At 40.2% G+C, this 19,136-nt stretch overlaps 1 protein-coding gene across 1 annotated transcript in view; it reads right to left on the bottom strand.

Annotated features, from left to right (window-relative positions):
* Positions 1 to 15,994, bottom strand: part of LOC144536547 (SH3 and cysteine-rich domain-containing protein 2-like) — a 36,884-nt gene extending 20,890 nt beyond the window's left edge. Inside the window, exon 1 of the mRNA XM_078279748.1 lies at positions 15,614 to 15,994. Within this exon, the coding sequence (XP_078135874.1) occupies positions 15,614 to 15,703 (90 nt within the window). The 5' untranslated portion in view covers positions 15,704 to 15,994. The remainder of the gene's footprint in view (positions 1 to 15,613) is intronic.
* Between the last annotated feature and the right edge of the window lie 3,142 nt (positions 15,995 to 19,136).

Below are 19,136 nucleotides of genomic sequence, written 5' to 3'. Positions count from 1 at the left end.
GACTTACCATCTCCAACAGAAAACACTGTTCACAAACTGCTCCAAACAGCTCTATTGTAGTCCAGCCTTTACTTCCGTGACGAACGTTTGTCACTTTGTAACACACGTTATAATGCTCGCCTAGCTGCAAGCGTGGCACTCCCACATACTCTGCAACTGACTAGCTAGCAGTACTTACTGCACATGTGCGACTCCCAACAAAGATGGTACAGAAATGAGATGCCTCACTCTGTAGCTAAAACAGAGAGCTCAACACAGTGTGAAAAGAGGAGCTGCAGCAATGTGAAGTACAACAAATATATGGCGTTTTCTGAAAATTAAACCACATAAACCTATTCTGGTACAACCTCTAAATACAATTATGAACCTGAAAATGAGCATAATATGAGCACTTTAAGGGGTCCTTGGCTTAAAAAACATTGAAGACCCCTGGCCTACAGTATAATACCTGTTAGGGGGATATGATTAACCTGTGGTCTTAAAAACATTTAGGCAAGTTTGTTAAGAGAAGCACTAAACAAATCCAGTTATTCATATCTAATTTACTATCAGTGCACAGTCCAAATACTAATACAACAAAATCATTATTGTAGCTGCCCGAGCTTCTTAAATTTGTGAGCTGCAGGGCATCACACTGCGTCAATCCTTTATGGTTCCTCTTACTATATATGTGTGGCTTTGGGTTATGTGTGTTAGTATAGCTGCTGGAGTGTTATATCCCCTACCATCCTCTCCTGAACAGAAATCAAAAGAAAGCTCCAATGAATGCAAATCTCTATATTTCTGCATGGCACTTGTGTCTCTTTCTGTAAGGTTTTGAAAAAAAATCTATTTATGGATCACAGAACTGGAGACCCATCACACTCTGAACTACTGACGGCAATTACCTCATCATAGTGCAAGTAGCGTGGTGTACTAGAGCAGACTGGCGTTTGAGGAAAAAGATGAATAAAAGAAAAAGTAGGAGCGCAGTCAAAGAAAGTGAGGAAAAATAGGTAAAACCAAAGAAACGGGAAAAAGAGTATAGGCAAGGCAGCTTTATTTGTATACCACATATCAGCAACAGGGCAATTCAAAGTGCTTTACATATAAACAGATAAAAAAAATTAAAAACAGATAAAATACGAGAATAAATGTTACAGTGCAGTATAAGAAATTAAACATTAAAGAGCAGTTAAAACAGTTAAATATATAAAAGCAGATACAATAGGAATTTCTCTTTATATGCTTATATAGATTTTCATACAGTTTCAACGATGCACTTCAGTATAAGAAATGAACAATTATTTAAGGAAAGGCAACATCAAAAAGAAAGGTCTTCAGCCTTGATTTAAAAGAACAGAGTTGCAGCAGACCTGCAGTTTTCTGGGAGTTTGTTCCAGATATGTGGAGCATAAAAACTAAACGCTGCTTCCCCTTGTTTAGTTCTGACTCTGGGGACAACAAGCAGACCTGTCCCAGACGACCTGAGAGGTCTGGGTGGGTCATAGTGTAGCAGCAGATCAGAAATGTATTTTGGCCCTAAACCGTTTAGTGATTTATAAACCAGCAAATGTATTTTGAAATCAATTCTTTGAGCCACTGGAAGCCAGTGTAAAGACTTCAGTACTGGAATGATGTGATCCACTTTCTTGGTCTTGGTGAGGACTCAAGCAGCAGCGTTCTGAATCAGCTGCAGCTGTCTGATTTTCTTAGGGAGACCTGTAAAGACACCATTACAGTAGTCAAGTCTACTGAAGATAAAAGCATGGACAGGTTTCTCCAAATCCTGCTGAGAAATAAGTCCTTTAACCCTTGATATATTTTTAAGAAGGTAATAGGCTGACTTTGTAATTGTCTTTATGTGGCTGTTAAAATTCAGGTCTGAGTCCATGACTACACCAAGATTTCTGGCTTTGTCTGTTTTCAACATTGTCGTTTGAAGCTGAGCGCTGACTTTTAATCGTTCCTATTTTGCTCCAAAAACAACCACCTCAGTTTTTTCTTCATTTAATTTAAAAAAGTTATGGCACATCCAGTCGTTAATTTGTTCAATGCACATATTCAGTTGTTTTATTGGACTATAGTCCCCTGGCGATAAGTTTATGTAAATTTGTGCGTCGTCCGCATAACTATGGTAACTTATTTTGTTGTTTTCCATAATCTGAGCCAGTGGAAGCATGTAGATGTTAAACAGAAGAGGCCCCAAAACTGAGCCTTGGGGAACTCCGCACATCATATTTGTATGCTCAGATGTATAATTACCTATAGACACAAAGTAGTCCCTATTCTGTAAATGGGATTCAAACCACTGAGACAGAAAGGCCAACCCAGTTTTCCAAATCGGTCTAGTAATGTGTCATGGTTGACCGTATCAAATGCAGCACTGAGATCAAGTAATACTAAGACTGAAAATTTGCCACTGTGTTTAAGTGGATGCCATTAAAGACTTTAACAAGAGCCGTCTCAGTGCTGTGGTGTGGTCCAAAACCCGACTGGAAGGCATCAAAGCTGTTTAGTGACAAGAAAAGGTTGAGTTGTTGAAAAAACGCTTTTTCCAATGATTTTACTTAAAAATGGAAGGTTTGATATCGGCCTATAGTTGCTCATTAGTGACGTGTCTAGATTGTTCTTTTTTAAGAGTGGCTTGATGACTGCAGTTTTCAGGGCCTGTGGGAAGATACCTGCACAAAGAGACATGTTTACAATCTGTAGAAGATGAGAAGCCAAACAATTCGAAACATTTTTGAAGGTTTTCAGATGTTGTATAATGTCATCCAGGTTTTTATAGTTGATCGTATGAAATTGTGTCATATTGGAATTTGTTTTGCGTGAACACTGTGACAGCACATATCCTGTACTTGATACAGAGGCACTGACTGTCTAATTTTCTGAATTTTGTCTTTGAAGAAGGAGGCAAAGTCATTGCAAGCCTTGGTAGACAACAGTTCAGATGCTACTGGTACTGGAGGGTTTGTTAACCTATCGACAGTAGCAAACAAAGCACGTGAATTATTATTGTTTCTGGCGATAATGTCAGAGAAGAAGGACCGTCTTGCATTCCTTAGTTCCAAATTATAAATGCGAAGTCTCTCTTTATAGGTGTCATAATGGACCTGGAGATTAGTTTTTCGCCACTTTTTTTTTGTTCTCACCACTATAACATTTCCCCATGGAAATCTTTTCTCACCAGAGACAGCTTTGACCTTAGTGGGAGCAATAGCATCAATAACATTTGTAATTTTACAGTTGAAATTATCTACAAGCTCAGTGACTGAGACCCCAGTGAGGGCGGGTGTGGAGGAGAAAAGCTGAATGAATGTTTCACTGGTGTTTTCAGTGATATACCGTTTTCTGATTAACTTAGTTTGAACACTTTTGGGCACCAAGATAGTGCCCTTAAAGAAAACAGGAATGATCAGAGAGAGCAACATCAGTCACCACAACCTTGGAAATCTTTAGACCCCTGAAGATAATCAAGTCTGGAGTGTGCCCCTTATTGTGCGTGGGCTCTGTCACATGCTGAGTCAGTCCATAGTTCTCAAAAACACAACAGTTCTTTGGTCCCTCTGTCCTGGGGGTTGTCAACATGAATGTTAAAATCACCAGCAATAATTACACAGTATAGTAAGAGAATATAGACTGAAAATACCAAACCATTAACCCCCCCTCTTCTTTGAAAGCCCAATGCACCAGGGCCTCTCTCTATTATCCCTCTGACAGACAAATGGTACAGGGGAGACAGAGCAGACATCTCACAGGCATTTTCCACTGGGCGTTCCGGAGGCACTGCATGCCCCACAAGCAATCGCAGCCATTCAAGTCAATGCTTGATATTCCACCAGCCGTGCAACAGTGCGTCCCAGAAGCGTGCGTGAAGCGGCTCTCCGCTCCGCCAAAGATACGCGCCAGGTCTATTTTCACGCGGGCCGTCTGGACAGCCAGTCAGAAGTGAAACAGCGAGAGCATCCAGTCAGTTTACCAACCCCCCAATATAACATCACAGACAACGAGAAATTCATCTTGGAGGTGGAAAAAAATAATACAAAAATCACAGAACCTTTATCAGGACAACACCAGAAAAGAGAAGGCATGGAGTTTAATTACAGGAGTGCTTGGAGTGGAAGGTAGATACTAGTTTAATAAACGCGTAATTGTTCTATAAAGTATTTGTAGAGCCAATAAAATCTGTGTCGGGCAGCAAGACGCTCCGCTCCTGAGACGCTCCCGGTGTGGAATGGCATGAGGCGGAGGACGGAACAAAACCGGAACACAGCCGGAACGCAGCAGAGACGCACCCAGTGGAAAATACCTGTCAGCCTTATGCTTCGGCCGTTTGAAAATGAGCACAGAGATGTTTAGTGAATGTTTCTATAAATAGGCTGTTGTGAGAAATGCCTGTATAAATTAATGATTAACAAGTGTGTGTGTGTGTGTGTGTGTGTGTGTGTGTGGGGGGGGGAGGAGATTGTTCACACAAGATGCCTGTGAAGGCGAAAAGTCATCCTGCTGCCACTACGATATTCCAGCTCCAATGCTTTTCTACATTGTCTTTTCTTTCTTTTTTCCAACACAGAGGTGATGCAGTGAGTCGACAGGAAAAACATTAAGAGAAAAATCCGCCAGCTAATTGTTGGCACTAGTACATTGCCACATCTTTGAGTTTATCGTGGTTAAGTCTTCAAACACGTACACTCTGCCAATTGACTGCAATCTTCAGGAAACTTTCTAAACCTGAACACAATTCCCACCTTCTTTTGATCAATCTTTAAACATGAGCCCCTTTGACATGCACTACAACCCTGAACTTATCTTGACATTACCTGGAGGAGCTGTATTGTGAAAACGCAAATGTCAGTCAGAAATAATGTCAGAATCAGTTGGACCTGACATCAAACACTTTACCCTGGCTGCCAGGTTGCTAGTACAAAATCTGTATAATAACCGATTGAGCCCATGTGTGAATAGAGCAGGTAATTGTGTGGAGAATTCACAGCAAGTGAGTGGGCATGTTGAGGTTTTTTTTATCATGTGGATGGAGCGAAACCAGAAGAACATCCAAGGGTGTAGAAGGGTGATTTACACAAAAGACGAAAATGAAAAAATGTCAAACTGGAGAGACGACTAGATTCAGGAACTTATCAGTATACTATACTGTTGTAAACTGTAACCGCCTATTAATTGATGAAACATGAATAGATCAAATGCATTTTATGATCCAAAATTCATTACTCTAATTCAATGTTAATATAATATGTACAATGTTTAATACATGTTATTCCCACATGTTTCTTAATGGTTGTTATTCCTATTGCTACCTTACTGAACTGTTTAGATGGCAGTATGGGGCTGTAATGCACCAGTTTACACCTGTTTCTGTGTGCAATAGTGCTTGGACGACAGTTGAGCAACTTACTCCCCAAAGTCTGCTAACTCTTAAAGTTCCCCCTGCAGTGTTTTTTCTCAGGACAAATCTCTAACTGCTCATGATATTAAAAACTATAACTGAACACATAAGAACCTGATTAAGTTTAGCATTGTTCTTGCACTGAGCTATACATTAAAGGAGACCTCATTAGAAACAACCTTTTGTGTAAATGGAACTTTTTCCTGGAATAAATTGAAAACATCCTAGGAAAGTGCAAAACTGACCGAGTTTAATTACAGTTATTCAGCACCGAAATTTGTCGATCCATCTTGATGTATTAAAGAATTCACATCATCCAAAAAGCACTTATGAAAGGTGAAGCTCTTAGTATTTTTAATTATTTTGTTTGAAAAACAAATATTGAAAATCACATTTAGATGTAATGACGTTAAACGTTGTTAACAGTTTAAAACCAGACCAGAGGTTTACCTGATTGAACATATGGCTCCCTTATACCTTATGTAAATATCTTAGTTGAAAGAAAAGGTCCTATCCTCCTCTTATTGTCACAGTCACAGCTCTGTGTGGCTCCCAATTATCTGGCTGTTGTTTGAAGGGCTGTTTTGTCAGTGATCCATGCGCCTCTTGCTAGCGAAGACTTCTCCAGCTCATAAGCTGGCTGCCCGAGTATGCAGCAAGAGAAGCTTGCATTTCCAAATCCTGCCGTTTAAAAGGCTTAACTGCACAAGGAGCTTTTGCAGTTGGCATTAGGTGACTGCCACAACACCTCTTTGATATTCACACAATGGTGAAAAAAACAACACTCATTGGAGTGTTAATAACAATTTGGTTACCCTCTAATTACCCACTAAAGCGAGAATCATACTGGACGCATCCAAGGTGGCGCGCGCCATCGTGACGTCAAAGTGACGTAATATCCAGCCAGCGTGCCCGATTTATGGCGCGCCCAGCTGTCACGCACGGCTCTTTTTTTTTTTCAGTGGCGCGCGACAAAGCGGAAACGGGAGGCCTGAACGGGTTCGCCGACAACCGGATGCCAGGACTCTCAGAGTGACTGCAAGTCTCTCTGGTAAACTTACTGGGTTAAGAGGAGTTATTTTATGGTGAATGAAAGGCTTGATCCAACAAAGTAGGTCATCGAATCAAATCGAAGCATTGACGGCAATGCTGCAGCCAGTTCTGCCGTTGTTTACTTTTTTCTTCTTCTAGTCCGTAGAAAGAGCAACGTCGGTAGCCTTTGCTCATTAGCGCCACCGCTGTTCAGGAGAAGACTGCAACTAGTGTCGCGAGCACCAGCGCGGGTATAAACAGTCACGGCGATCCCATGACATCACATTTGTACGCGCCACCTTGGATGCGTCTAGTATAATTCTCGCTTAAGGCTATATTGTCTCACAATTGACACACAGATTATATTGTGTGTATATTGTATTGTGTGTGTAGCCTGTATTGTGTATTGTGTGTGTATCTTCTGGAATAAATACTTCTAAAGTATTGGTTCCTGAAATATGTTAGATTTTATTTGAGTTGCCCTATCACCCCTATACTGCCGTGCAAAGCGAAAAGACCGTAACTCAATTTTGTCGAATATGAGTTATTGTCATCTTTGGAACATTAAAGATCTGCTTTATCATGTGGACAAATATCTTGAGTACATTTTATTGTTTTGGGGAGAACATTTGCCATTACTTCAAAAGCCGTAGAGAAGCCAAGACAGAATACCGTAACTTCGCTGGCGCTTCAGAATGCTCAAATTGAGTTAAGGTAGCTTACTCTGTAAATGCGATGCTTAACTGTTGGCTAAACTAACCATCCTCTCTGCAGAGCATCTATGGATGTATTATAAGACCAAAACAAACCAACATCGCTACTTAATATGCACGTGAATGACGGCATCTTTATGTTCATGTCTTCATTCTTGCAATGAGTCTAAATTAGTGCCTCATATCCAAACAGAAGAACATGCTTTATATGCATTAAAACATCAAAACCCTCTCATTCTTAATTCTGACGTCTGTCAGAGAGAGTTTGTGAATCAATCGTGCAACTGCCTGTGCGGTACTAGCATGAGTATGAAAACAAACAAAAAAAATATTGATATATCATTTTCATATGATGTTGATAAATGTGAAGCCATTTTTATCATAGTGAGTCCAATAGGGTTAATATTGCTTACATTTTAAGTAAAAGTTATCCTTGTTATCATAACATTGTGCTATAAAATAGAAGTTGCCTGAGGCAGAATACAGTAACTTCTGAAAAAGGGTCAAAGGTCAAATTTGAGTTCAACATTTTTTTGTAGATAGATTAATACAGGTATACACTACAACATGTGAAAATTACAATAGTATATCTATAACTCAATTGTGACATTAAGATAAATTTAAAGTAATTTTTCTCAGTTTCACACTCTGGCGAGTTAAGGTCTTTTGCCTTAGTAGGGCAGTATAACTAATACATACAGGAAGACTAGGCTAAATCAAATGAAAGAGTGGAGAGAAACAATGGGATGTCCAGGGTGCAGGACAAAATCATTATGTTCGTATTCAAAGCAAAACCTTATTTATTGAGTTTTAGGTATGTTCAGAAAAAAAAATGTATTTAAGGTAAATGAGGGACAAAATGTAAAAAAGGAGAAATTTGGCGATTAAGTATTCCGTTGATAAACCAGAGTGGAGAGAAAGCGACGTCTAATTTTTTTTACTTTAATAATCAAATGCTATTTCAATGACAGTAACTCACTAGCAGTATGCTATTGAATGTTGATAATATAGTTATATCATAGTTGCTAGGCAACACAAGCTTTATGAATGATACTTTGTTGATGCATTGAAGTAGTCAATAAGTCTTGGAGCCAAATGTGTACTTTTTTTTTTAACTTTGTTTCAAGGTGAGTCAGTCATTCAGAGCTGAAGATCAGAACTATCATAAAAGCTTACATTTTCACTCCATTACATTAAACAGCTTTGCCTTTTAGAAGACAAAATGACCTCCAAAGTCCACTGTCTCTAAAGCAGCAACCTCCAGCAAAGTCCATATTATTCCCAACTGACTCCGCTCTAACCCTGACACTGCACATGGTAATCTGCTGGATCAGCATCATTTTAGAACTCAATCAAGTACAGTAATTCAATCCAAACAGTACTCGGGTCAACATTGGATACATGAGCACAACATATGCGATATGAGATGCGATAACAATGTTGAATATCGCGATAACAATATTACTTGCAATAAATACAGATTTTAAAATGTACTAAGTTCTGCTGTTTTTAGTATACTGCTAAAATACAACAAGTTGCTTGTTGGAATAAAATGTTATTGAACATTGAACTTAACACAAAAGGCACAATTAAAAAAAGAATGATAGTTTATTTCGCACGTTGATCTCGCGATGACGATAAAAAAACGTTTTTTCGTGCAGCCCTACTGTAAAGTACGGAAAGTTTCATTCATAGATAAAACAGCATTGTTTTCCTATTCTTTGTGTGTATTCTGTCTTTCTGAATATCCGTCTCTTCCCGTCTCTCTCATTGTGTCTCTGTCTATCTAACCCTTCATCGGTTTTTTTGTGCAGACTATAGTATGTTTCAAAGGTCAGCGGTACAAGTCAATCATTCTGGCAGGAGAAACACAAACATATCATGGTCTGTCAGAAGTGAGTGATGTATCCTGCTAACATTGATACACTTTTTTTCCCCAGAAATGTCATCTACACAGTACAATCATCTGAATGGCACAGACTGATGCTAGTACACAACAGAAATCTAATTAAAGAAGTTTAGTTACCTTCTGACACAGGAATTCAGAAGTTCACCACTGTCAACACCTGTCCAAAACTAATTCAATTAAACAGTAAAACGTTCCAATTTATAGCTACACATTTATGTTTAATGTTTTGTTTCATGAACTGTACAAATTGGAATTTGATTGTTTCATGTTTGTTCATTTATGAAAGGTAATTCACTCTTTTTTCTTCCATTCTTGGCAGGACCTCTGGCTGGCTTTTCTATTCTTAAATCACCCTTAAGGCCCTGACACACCAGGCGGTCGTCGGTCCAAGTTGGGCTGGCGGTGAGCGACCGTCACCTTAGTTTGTCGCCACGTGTTGGCCGAACAGCCAATTCATCTGATAATAATTGATTTAATAAACAAGAGTGAGGAAAACAAACGACTGTGACAGGCACACACAAGGCTCCTTTCATTTTTCAACTCAGCTGATGATGACACACACACACACACACACACACACACACATATATATAAGAACTGTCAAAACTGATCAAAAATGACATTTGAATGTTCTTTCTAAAAAGAACACAGGTTTGAATGATTGGACTATCTTTTTTTTTTTTGCACAGTCTGTCCATAACATGGCAAACGTACAACGAGATATACATCACTTGTGTTGGTATATTTATTTTAACAATAACTTGTCTTTTTTAAAGATCTCTACATACCGACACATTACAAAATAAACTAACGTTAATAAACTAATATCCTATACCGTGATATTTAATATAAAGACCGTAACACAGTAGCCCGCTCGCTCTCTGCACCCCTTGCACCGCTAAACAATTAGCCCCCTAGCAAGCAAGCTAGCTTACTAGCTAGCTGGCCAGCCACTAAATTAGTAAAATGTAACAAGTTAATGTTTCTTTCACAAGCTCTTGTCACATCGTAGGAAAGCACATTGCTAACGCCAGAGGAGTGACAATTATTTTGTTGGCTATTTTCTGTAACCAGCGTATGATGAAGGTATGTTGGGTGTGTGGAATTAGCAAGCTAACATTAGCTAACGAGCCAGCAGCGGGCCTCTCCCACTGTAGGGAGACTTCTTTGAGAGAACAGATGACAGTCTGGGAGATGGACAGTCTGGTTAGCCATCTCCCGGTGTCTGCGGTTATCCTTCGGGTAGTGAAGCAGAGGCTCTGTTCTGTTCTGCCACTGCCGGTTCAAGCAAACGTTTGTTGTGGGTATCATAGCAACGTTTTTATCCGGTTTCCCTTTTTGAATGACAAACAGATTACCACCGCCTGCTGGTATGGAGAGTTATTTCTTCTCACGCAGGCGCAGAACGTATGTGGTACGTGGCCGTCGGCTGTAGTTTGTGCGGTGTGTTCCAGTGATATTTTTTAACCAAGGCAAAGGTGACGTGGGCCGACGTGAGGCAATGCCACAGTCGGCCTTCGTCGCCATTAGTTCCTAGCCGTCAGCTTGGTGTGCCAGGGCCTTTATGCTCTCAAGCAATCAGGCAACCATCACCAGCCAGATACTCAGAGATATGGAAAAGAAAATGTAGGAAAAGAAGGAATGGGAGACAAAGAGAGAAAGATGAGGAGAGGTGAAGTGCAGGTAGAAAAAGACTAGGTGTTGGTTTTCATTTAAATGGGCTACAGTCAATAATAGAACAAAGAAGGGAAATGCATACTCTAAATGGAGAGAAAAATTAAATGGAGAGGAGAAAAAGGGGCTGATAAGGAAGTTAGCAGCAGAAAGAGGAGGGCTCTGAGAAAGTGAGTGTGAAGGGCAAAGTCAGAGTGAACCCGTTGCCATTATTTCACCTAATAAAATGTCTGTGTTGGCTGAGAACGCGATGGGCTGTGTGAAGGCCCTGCGGAACGAGGCACAGCACCACCTTGCATTATCAGCATTTACACCCACTGTCTATGAATATCAAACTTTATGTAGCGGCTGATTCTGAGCACAGCTCTCATTTCCTCGACTATTAAACAACATAGGGTTTAAAGGAATAGTTCACAATATTCACTTTCATACGAAAGAGGATGACGAGAAACCGTTTCCACTAATCGAAGCTACAGCTAGCAGCCGGTTAGCTTACTTTAGCATAAAGACTGGAAACATCTAGCCTGGCTCTGACCAAAGCCAACAAAATCTGAAAATCCTATCACCTCTGAAGCTCAATAATTAACACATTATGTCATTACAAACACTGAAGTGTAAATATGAAAATGAAGTTGTCAGTCGGACTATTTCTTGGGCGAGAGTACAGTAACTTTTCTGCAGTCTCTTAGCTCAGCTGGTTACCTGGCAGCTACTCCCAGTCCAGAAATAGTCTGGCATATAAGCATGGATGTATTAAGAGAATTGGATACAGCGTTCAGCACGAAGCCCCGTTCATTCCAATGAGAGTTGCTCAAAAGCGCATAAAGTAGTCATGGAGCTCGATCTTCCGCATTGACTGGCCCATGACGTCACGATGGACAGTTTGTGTTGTCCTAGCAACACTGCATTCTTGAGCTTCTCTCTCGTGTCTCTTACAAGTAAACTTAGCACAAAAAGTAAGGAAATTTGTGTTTGGTAGATTATTTCTCTGTGGTTACAATGCTTTTGGGCAATAAATCTTATACCGTTGGAAAGCCTGTTTAGTTCCCTTTCAAATGGTGCCCCATTTGTAAGGAACATGCATTTGTGGGATTAGCAGCAGAGCGGAGTATGCGCCCATGAAAAATTTGCCAAATCTTCTCTGCCAATGCCAAACAGCTTATTCTGCCATTGACTCATTTGGTGTTTGATGGATCGGATGATTGAAGTTTGAAGAAACAAGACATATTGACAATTGAACAATTTATTCATTTCACAAACAGGAGCCTCAGTAGCGTGTGGAAGAACCATACACAGCAACAACAGCCTGGCACCTCCTCCTCATGCTGGTCACCAGCCTGGTCACACACTGCTGCGGGATGGCATCCCATTCTTCAACTAGCATTTGTCGCAAGTCAGCCAACGTGGTTGTGTTGGTCACTCTGGCACGAACAGCATGCCCAAGCTGATCCCACAAGTGTTCAATGGGGTTGAGGTCAGGACTGCTGGTTGAAGAATGGGATGCCATCCCACAGCAGTGTGTGACCAGGCTGGTGACCAGCTTAAACTTTAGGCTACCCATGAGCATAAATATATAGAGGCGGGAAGAAGTACTTTAAACCAGCCTTTATTAATTATTATCGCAGAGATGGGGTTTGGGGCGGTTTCTGGGGGATGAGTCTGAGGGAAGAATGCAGAAGACAAAACGTAGGTAAAATAAAAAGTGGCTGGATCAAACAATCAAATTACGTACACACTACTAGAGAATGGCTGGTTTAAAGTACTTCTTCCTGCCTCTATGTATTAATGCTCATGGGTAGCTTAAATGGGTTCCATTCAGACCTTAGCATTAAGTCTTTTACGGTTATATGTCAACAAGACATTTTCACCTGGCTATACCCAATGTTTAGATCTGTTGTGGTATTTATGCAAATTAGGACATACATAATTAGATTATGCACTGTTTGCCCATGTTAACAAACAATTTAAAAAAAACTTGTAATACATTTTTTGTTTGTCTTGATGTAAGTAATCAACTCAGTAATTTTCATAGTGATATCTAAAGGTTAAAATGTTTACCCTATTCACGTGAGAAAAATAATGAATAGGCGTATGAATGGGCTGTATTTGGGTCTTTTTCCAAACTTTCCCCTAATGGGATTCTTCTGAGCTTTTTTCCCTTACTCAGTACATACTGAGGATACAAAATCTGTTGAGTTTGCTTCTGTTGCAATTTGGCCTACCTATTTTCATAAAATGACTGGACTAAAGGGGCAATTCAGTTTTACAGCCAACCCATCCATTAAGAGTTAAAGTTAAAAAGAGCATTAGCATACAATGTATATAATGTTAAAAAAATAATAAAATAAATAAATAAATAAATAAATACTGCAGCAGTCATACATCCCCCTGTATACAGATGCTTCTCTCTCTCCCATAACGCGCGCGCACACGCACACACCCACCCACCCCTTTCTGGGCCAGAGGGGTGCGGAGGGCCGCTAAGCCCATGATTGCTTTAAGACATGGCGCTGTTCCTGGGGGCTTGCATATAACCACCGATTAACAGCAAATTGATGTTCTTGATGAAATTCTGTATGAGTTAAACAAATTAGATACTGTGCTTCAGAGGTGACAGTAGGCAGATTTTGCTACATTTAGATAGAGAGCCAGGCTAGCCGTTTCCCCTTGTTTCCAGTCTTTACGCTAAACTAAGCTAACCGGCTGCAACTTCCTATTCAGCTAACAGACAACAGACTCATCTAATTCTCGGTAAGAAAGCACATAGGCGTGTTTCCCAAAATGTATAACTATTCCTTCAACCATTGCTTTATCTTTACAAACTCGTCATCTACTTTACTGTACCACTATATGCAAGACACTTGAATGGCATGCACTCCAAGTGATTAGAGAGGAATAATAATAGTTTTGAAACTGTCACCTTGCCCGTAGGTGTAGGAGGTGGAATAACTATTCATTATCTGTCACATCATCTATTAGAAGCATTCTAGAAAGCTGGTAGGCCCACTTATCACTATAATAAATACTCTGAGAGCAGAGGGACAGTGGAGAGACAGAGAGGGAATGAGAGATAAGAGAGAGAGAAAGAGAGCTGATGAAGAGATGAGAAAGACTGCAGAGAGAGACGGTAAGAGGCACTAAGAAAGAAAGACATCTAGGCAGAAGAGGGAAAAATGTTTAATGAAATGAATAGAGAAATACGCAGAAGTAAGAAGATTGAGATTGACAGAAAGAAAGAAACAAGTTAAGCTCTAATACCCTTGAGCAGACTCCTCTAAAAAGAGACCCCGCAGTTGTAACAAACACTTTATCTTTCTTTCCTCTACATTCTTCTTCTGTGGGATGTGGAGCGGTCGTGGCTGCCAGCAGGGGCTTTGCAAACACAGAGCTGCACGGCTGACGCAGCTCAGAGGATTGCTTCTTCCCAGTTTTGTTTTGTCTGGACGACCATTTGTGTGAATTATGACCAAGCCCCCAGCAAGACACGGCAAACATTTGCTAGCTGATTGGCTCGTAAATTCACGCAGCACCTCAATGCCCACCATCCATTGTGTTTGTCTGTAGTCAAATAGAAACAACAAGAGGCCCATCCTGCCATGCTCGTTCCGGGTCCCTGTGGTGATGACCAACAAAAGCCAGCCTTAATGTGACGTGTTGTTGTAATTGCTGCCACAATTAAGGCCGTTCTTGACGCTCATTTGAAAATGTTAAAAAAAATTGAATGTGATTCAGGAGATTTAGGGCAAGTCAGTTAAGTGAGAATTTACTGTCTCAGTTCAGCTCCACTTTTTGTCAAGACAGATCGATCAGCAACAACCATTCCATCTTTTTCAAGAGATTCTTCCCCTGGGAGCTTCAGGAAAACTATGTTACTGGTTTGTGCTAATTAAATTGAAAATGTGTTTGGGAATATGCACCACTGATGACATGATTAATGCCTTAAGGTGGGTAATCTTGAAGCACCTTCTTGAAGATGGTCAAAATCTAGTTTTAAACCTTCTGCTTATTACATTTTATTTAACATATTAACCTGTACTTTTAGTTCCATTGGTGTTGGAAACCTCTTTTGCAAGGGGCGACTGACTAAAACAGCAGCATAAAAAGTTGCAAAAAAACAAACAAAAGGAACAATAAGGACAGCAATTTCACATTCATCCATTTGAATTCCAAGTGGCTGGGGCAGAAAACATCTTCATGTTTTCTTTCCCATCTCTGACCGTACATAAGAGCCAGCAGATATATGTCTTGCGATCTGAGATAATGATTTAACTCAAGGTGGTTATATGTTGCATACTCCTAAAGTAATGTCTTTACTCAAATTACCCCTGCAGAAAATATTGGGGATGGTAATATTCTAGCAGAAAAAGCATGGGAAGAAATGGTATATTACAGAGAAGTAGAGACGTGAAGTGAATAGGGGACCAGCAGCCCCAAAGCAGGTTAATCTGTCCATGCCTCGACCATGTTTGCCATCCTGTGTCTTGTGATGGTCTCATGGGTTTCCCAAGAGAACACACACCTTCATGTAATCTCTGCCCTCTGCTAACTTTGAGGTCAGGGTAGTTACAAGAATTAAAGCGGCTATTAAAGCGGCTTAGAGTTGTTATGCAAGACGCTGCATACAACCACTAGGCTACAGAATTAGCCTCGTAAGTCAGAATACAACTTGGTCGAAATTTCCATAAATACAATTTGAACTTAAAGACAGAGCAGAGGATTAAACAAGGCCAAATTATGAATTTAAAATACATTTGATTTAAATCCTTCCTTAAACAGAGCACTCCGACAACTTCTGAGACACTCTTGCTTTAGCTTCAATAACCAGTTTGTTATGTTGTCAAAGAAAAAACGCCATATTTGCTGTTAATTAGACTTACTTAGACACAGGTGTGTTGTTACCTTTGATTCATGTTGGCTGGGCATGGTGGCCTGTGGTCGGCGAAGGTCCCGGTTTTGTGGTTCATTCTCCTTTTCGCTGATTTCCGTCATCTCGGATCAGAAAATGTTGCTTCAGCAGCAACACCGAAACAAATTGATAAGTCCACGGCGACAGAAGAATGGTGTGAAACTATGCACACAGAGGTTTAAACATCGCTACAGTCCGAAGACGTAGAGCTAGTTTTTAACTGTCAAGTCATCTTTCATCGGTATAATACGGTATTCAGTCGAAAGGATCCTTCTTATTTCTGGTTTAAGACTCTAACTGATGCAGAAAATACCGATAATGATTTATACGGTGAATGAAAATATCCAGTGTACGCTGTCTCTGTCTCGAGCCTTTCTCCTCCACCGGCCAGTTTTTCTCCTCTCGCGCACACACACGCGCTCTTACAACAACTTTGATTTCGCTGCTCGGCTCGTTCTGATTGGTCCATACGTCTCAAAATACGCCAAGACCGATGGAGTGTGTCCTGATTGGCTCAGAGGTGATGACGCTCGAATAAGTGGGTGGTACAAGATTGAAGATTTAATTATTTCTTTTGTGATACAGCTTTGTAAACGCCGTTGTTAACATCTTTATTTTCTAGTATAAAATAATTGGATTCACATTCACATTGTCCATAATCAAAACTAAAGCACCTTGAAATCAAAAGGCCACTGATGCACATGATAATTTATAGGCAGGCAAATGCACCAATTGTCCTATATAAACCTTTTTGTTTTCTTTTGATGTATTCATCCTTGGCATTGGCAAGCACGCAAACAATAGAGCAAAGAACTCATGGCTCCTCCTGCCTCTCTTGCTCTAATGAAAAAAACATGGACCCTCACAGGTGCATGCTGTCCTGTACCTGCTTACATAAACCCAAGGTAGCAGTTGTGCTTAATTCTAACAACTAGAGAACAAAAATACTATGTAAATCTAGTAGCCTATGAATAGAGCAGTAAATAAAATACTCAAAACAAATAGGAAATAGCTCCTACTGCTCCTTTTAACTTCCATGCTGGTGCTGAAATGAATTTAAAAGTAGCTAAAAGCACACTGTAAAACATTACAAGCTAACAATGTTGATGTGTAACACACCACAGGCGACTAGGCAGACACAACAGTCTACAGAGAGCACCAGTAGCCAAGCACGGGTGGCTGATTCAGCACCAAAGACAGCTCCTCTCTGCCTGTCTCCCTCTGTGTATATGCCTATATTTATCAGCCTTCTCTGCATGTAAAACTGTGTGGTTTCATACTCACCAAAGTATGTTTATTTTTAATCTAGATACTGAGAATGTCTCATATCAAACAAGCTCAGTTCTATTTGTTGCATTGACAGCCTGTGTACAGTACGTGTACGTCACCACTCTGAGCTAAATATAGAAACAACTGAGAACAAAGAAATGGCACTGACTATTATTTTTTTTGCTTCTGATCCATCTAGCTATCTATCTATCTATCTATCTATCTATCTATCTATCTATCTATCTATCTATCTATCTATCTATCTATCTATCTATCTGTCTATCTATCTATCTATCTGTCTGTCTGTCTGTCTGTCTGTCTGTCTATATATCTATCTATCTATCTATCTATCTATATCTACAATGTGAGCAGATCTTTCTTTTATCTGTTGAGCGAGATATCCTTTCAGAAGCAGAGTAAGTCTGTACACCATGTCCCAGTTTTGTCTGAAACAATCATAGCTGGCCTTGAGCAGGTTGACAAGCCCCTGCCATTCTCCATCACTGAAACAATATTGTGTTGTGGTGCAGCAGGTAATTATGCAAATGAATGACCATATTATTTTATCATAAATGCATGAAAAACCTGATAAGGACTTCTCAAGGGCTTCTCAGTGTAAGCGTGTGAGACAATAATAAATAAAATATAGAAGAGGGTGAGACCTATATATATATATATATATATATATATATATATATATATATATATATATATATATATATATATATATATATATATATATATATATATATCCATCCATCCATATATATACACACAGTGGGGCAAAAAAGTATTTAGTCAGCCACCAATTGTGCAAGTTCTCCCACTTAAAAAGATGAGAGAGGCCTGTACTTTTCATCATAGGTACACTTCAACCATGAGAAACAAAATGAGAAAATAAAATCCAGAAAATCACATTGTAGGATTTGTAATGAATTTATTTGCAAATTCCTCGGGAAAATAAGTATTTGGTCACCTACAAACAAGCAAGATTTCTGGCTCTCACAGACCTGTAACGTCTTCTTTAAGAGGCTCCTCTGTCCTCCACTCGTTACCTGTATTAATGGCACCTGTTTGAACTTGTTATCAGTATAAAAGACACCTGTCCACAACCTCAAACAGTCACACTCCAAACTCCACTATGGCCAAGACCAAAGAGCTGTCAAAGGACACCAGAAACAAAATTGTAGACCTGCACCAGGCTGGGAAGACTGAATCTGCAATAGGTAAGCAGCTTGGTGTGAAGAAATCAACTGTGGGAGAAATTATAAGAAAATGGAAGACATACAAGACCACTAATAATCTCCCTCAATCCGGGGCTCCACGCAAGATCTCACCCCGTGGGGTCAAAATGATCACAAGAACGGTGAGCAAAAATCCCAGAACCACACGGGGGGACCTAGTGAATGACCTGCAAAGAGCTGGGACCAAAGTAACAAAGGCTACCATCAGTAACACACTACGCCGCCGGGGACTCAAATCCTGCAGTGCCAGACGTGTCCCCCTGCTTAAGCCAGTACATGTCCAGGCCCGTCTGGAGTTTGGTAGAGAGCATTTGGATGATCCAGAAGAGGATTGGGAGAATGTCATTTGGTCAGATGAAACCAAAATAGAACTTTTTGGTAAAAACTCAACTCGTGTTTGGAGGGGAAAGAATGCTGAGTTGCATCCAAAGAACACCATACCTACTGTGAAGCATGGGGGTGGAAACATCATGCTTTGGGGCTGTTTTTCTGCAAAGGGACCAGGATGACAGATCTGTGTAAAGGAAAGAACGAATGGGGCCATGTATCGTGAGATTTTGAGTGAAAACCTCCTTCCATCAGCAAGGGCACTGAAGATGAAACGTGGCTGGGTCTTTCAGCATGACAATGATCCCAAACACACCGCCCAGGCAACGAAGGAGTGGCTTCGTAAGAAGCATTTCAAGGTCCTGGAGTTGCCTAGCCAGTCTCCAGATCTCAACCCCATAGAAAATCTTTGGAGGGAGTTGAAAGTCTGTGTTGCCCGGCGACAGCCCCAAAACATCACTGCTCTAGAGGAGATCTGCATGGAGGAATGGGCCAAAATACCAGCAACAGTGTGTGAAAACCTTGTGAAGACTTACAGAAAACGTTTGACCTCTGTCATTGCCAACAAAGGGTATATAACAAAGTATTGAGATGAACTTTTGTTATGACCAAATACTTATTTTCCACCATAATTTGCAAATAAATTCATAAAAAATCCTACAATGTGATTTTCTGG

This window comes from Sander vitreus, chromosome 21 (genome assembly GCF_031162955.1).
Source record: "Sander vitreus isolate 19-12246 chromosome 21, sanVit1, whole genome shotgun sequence".
Classification (NCBI taxonomy): Eukaryota; Metazoa; Chordata; class Actinopteri; order Perciformes; family Percidae; genus Sander; species Sander vitreus.
Note: the sequence above shows the minus strand (reverse complement) of the source record. Positions and strands in the feature narration are given on the sequence as shown.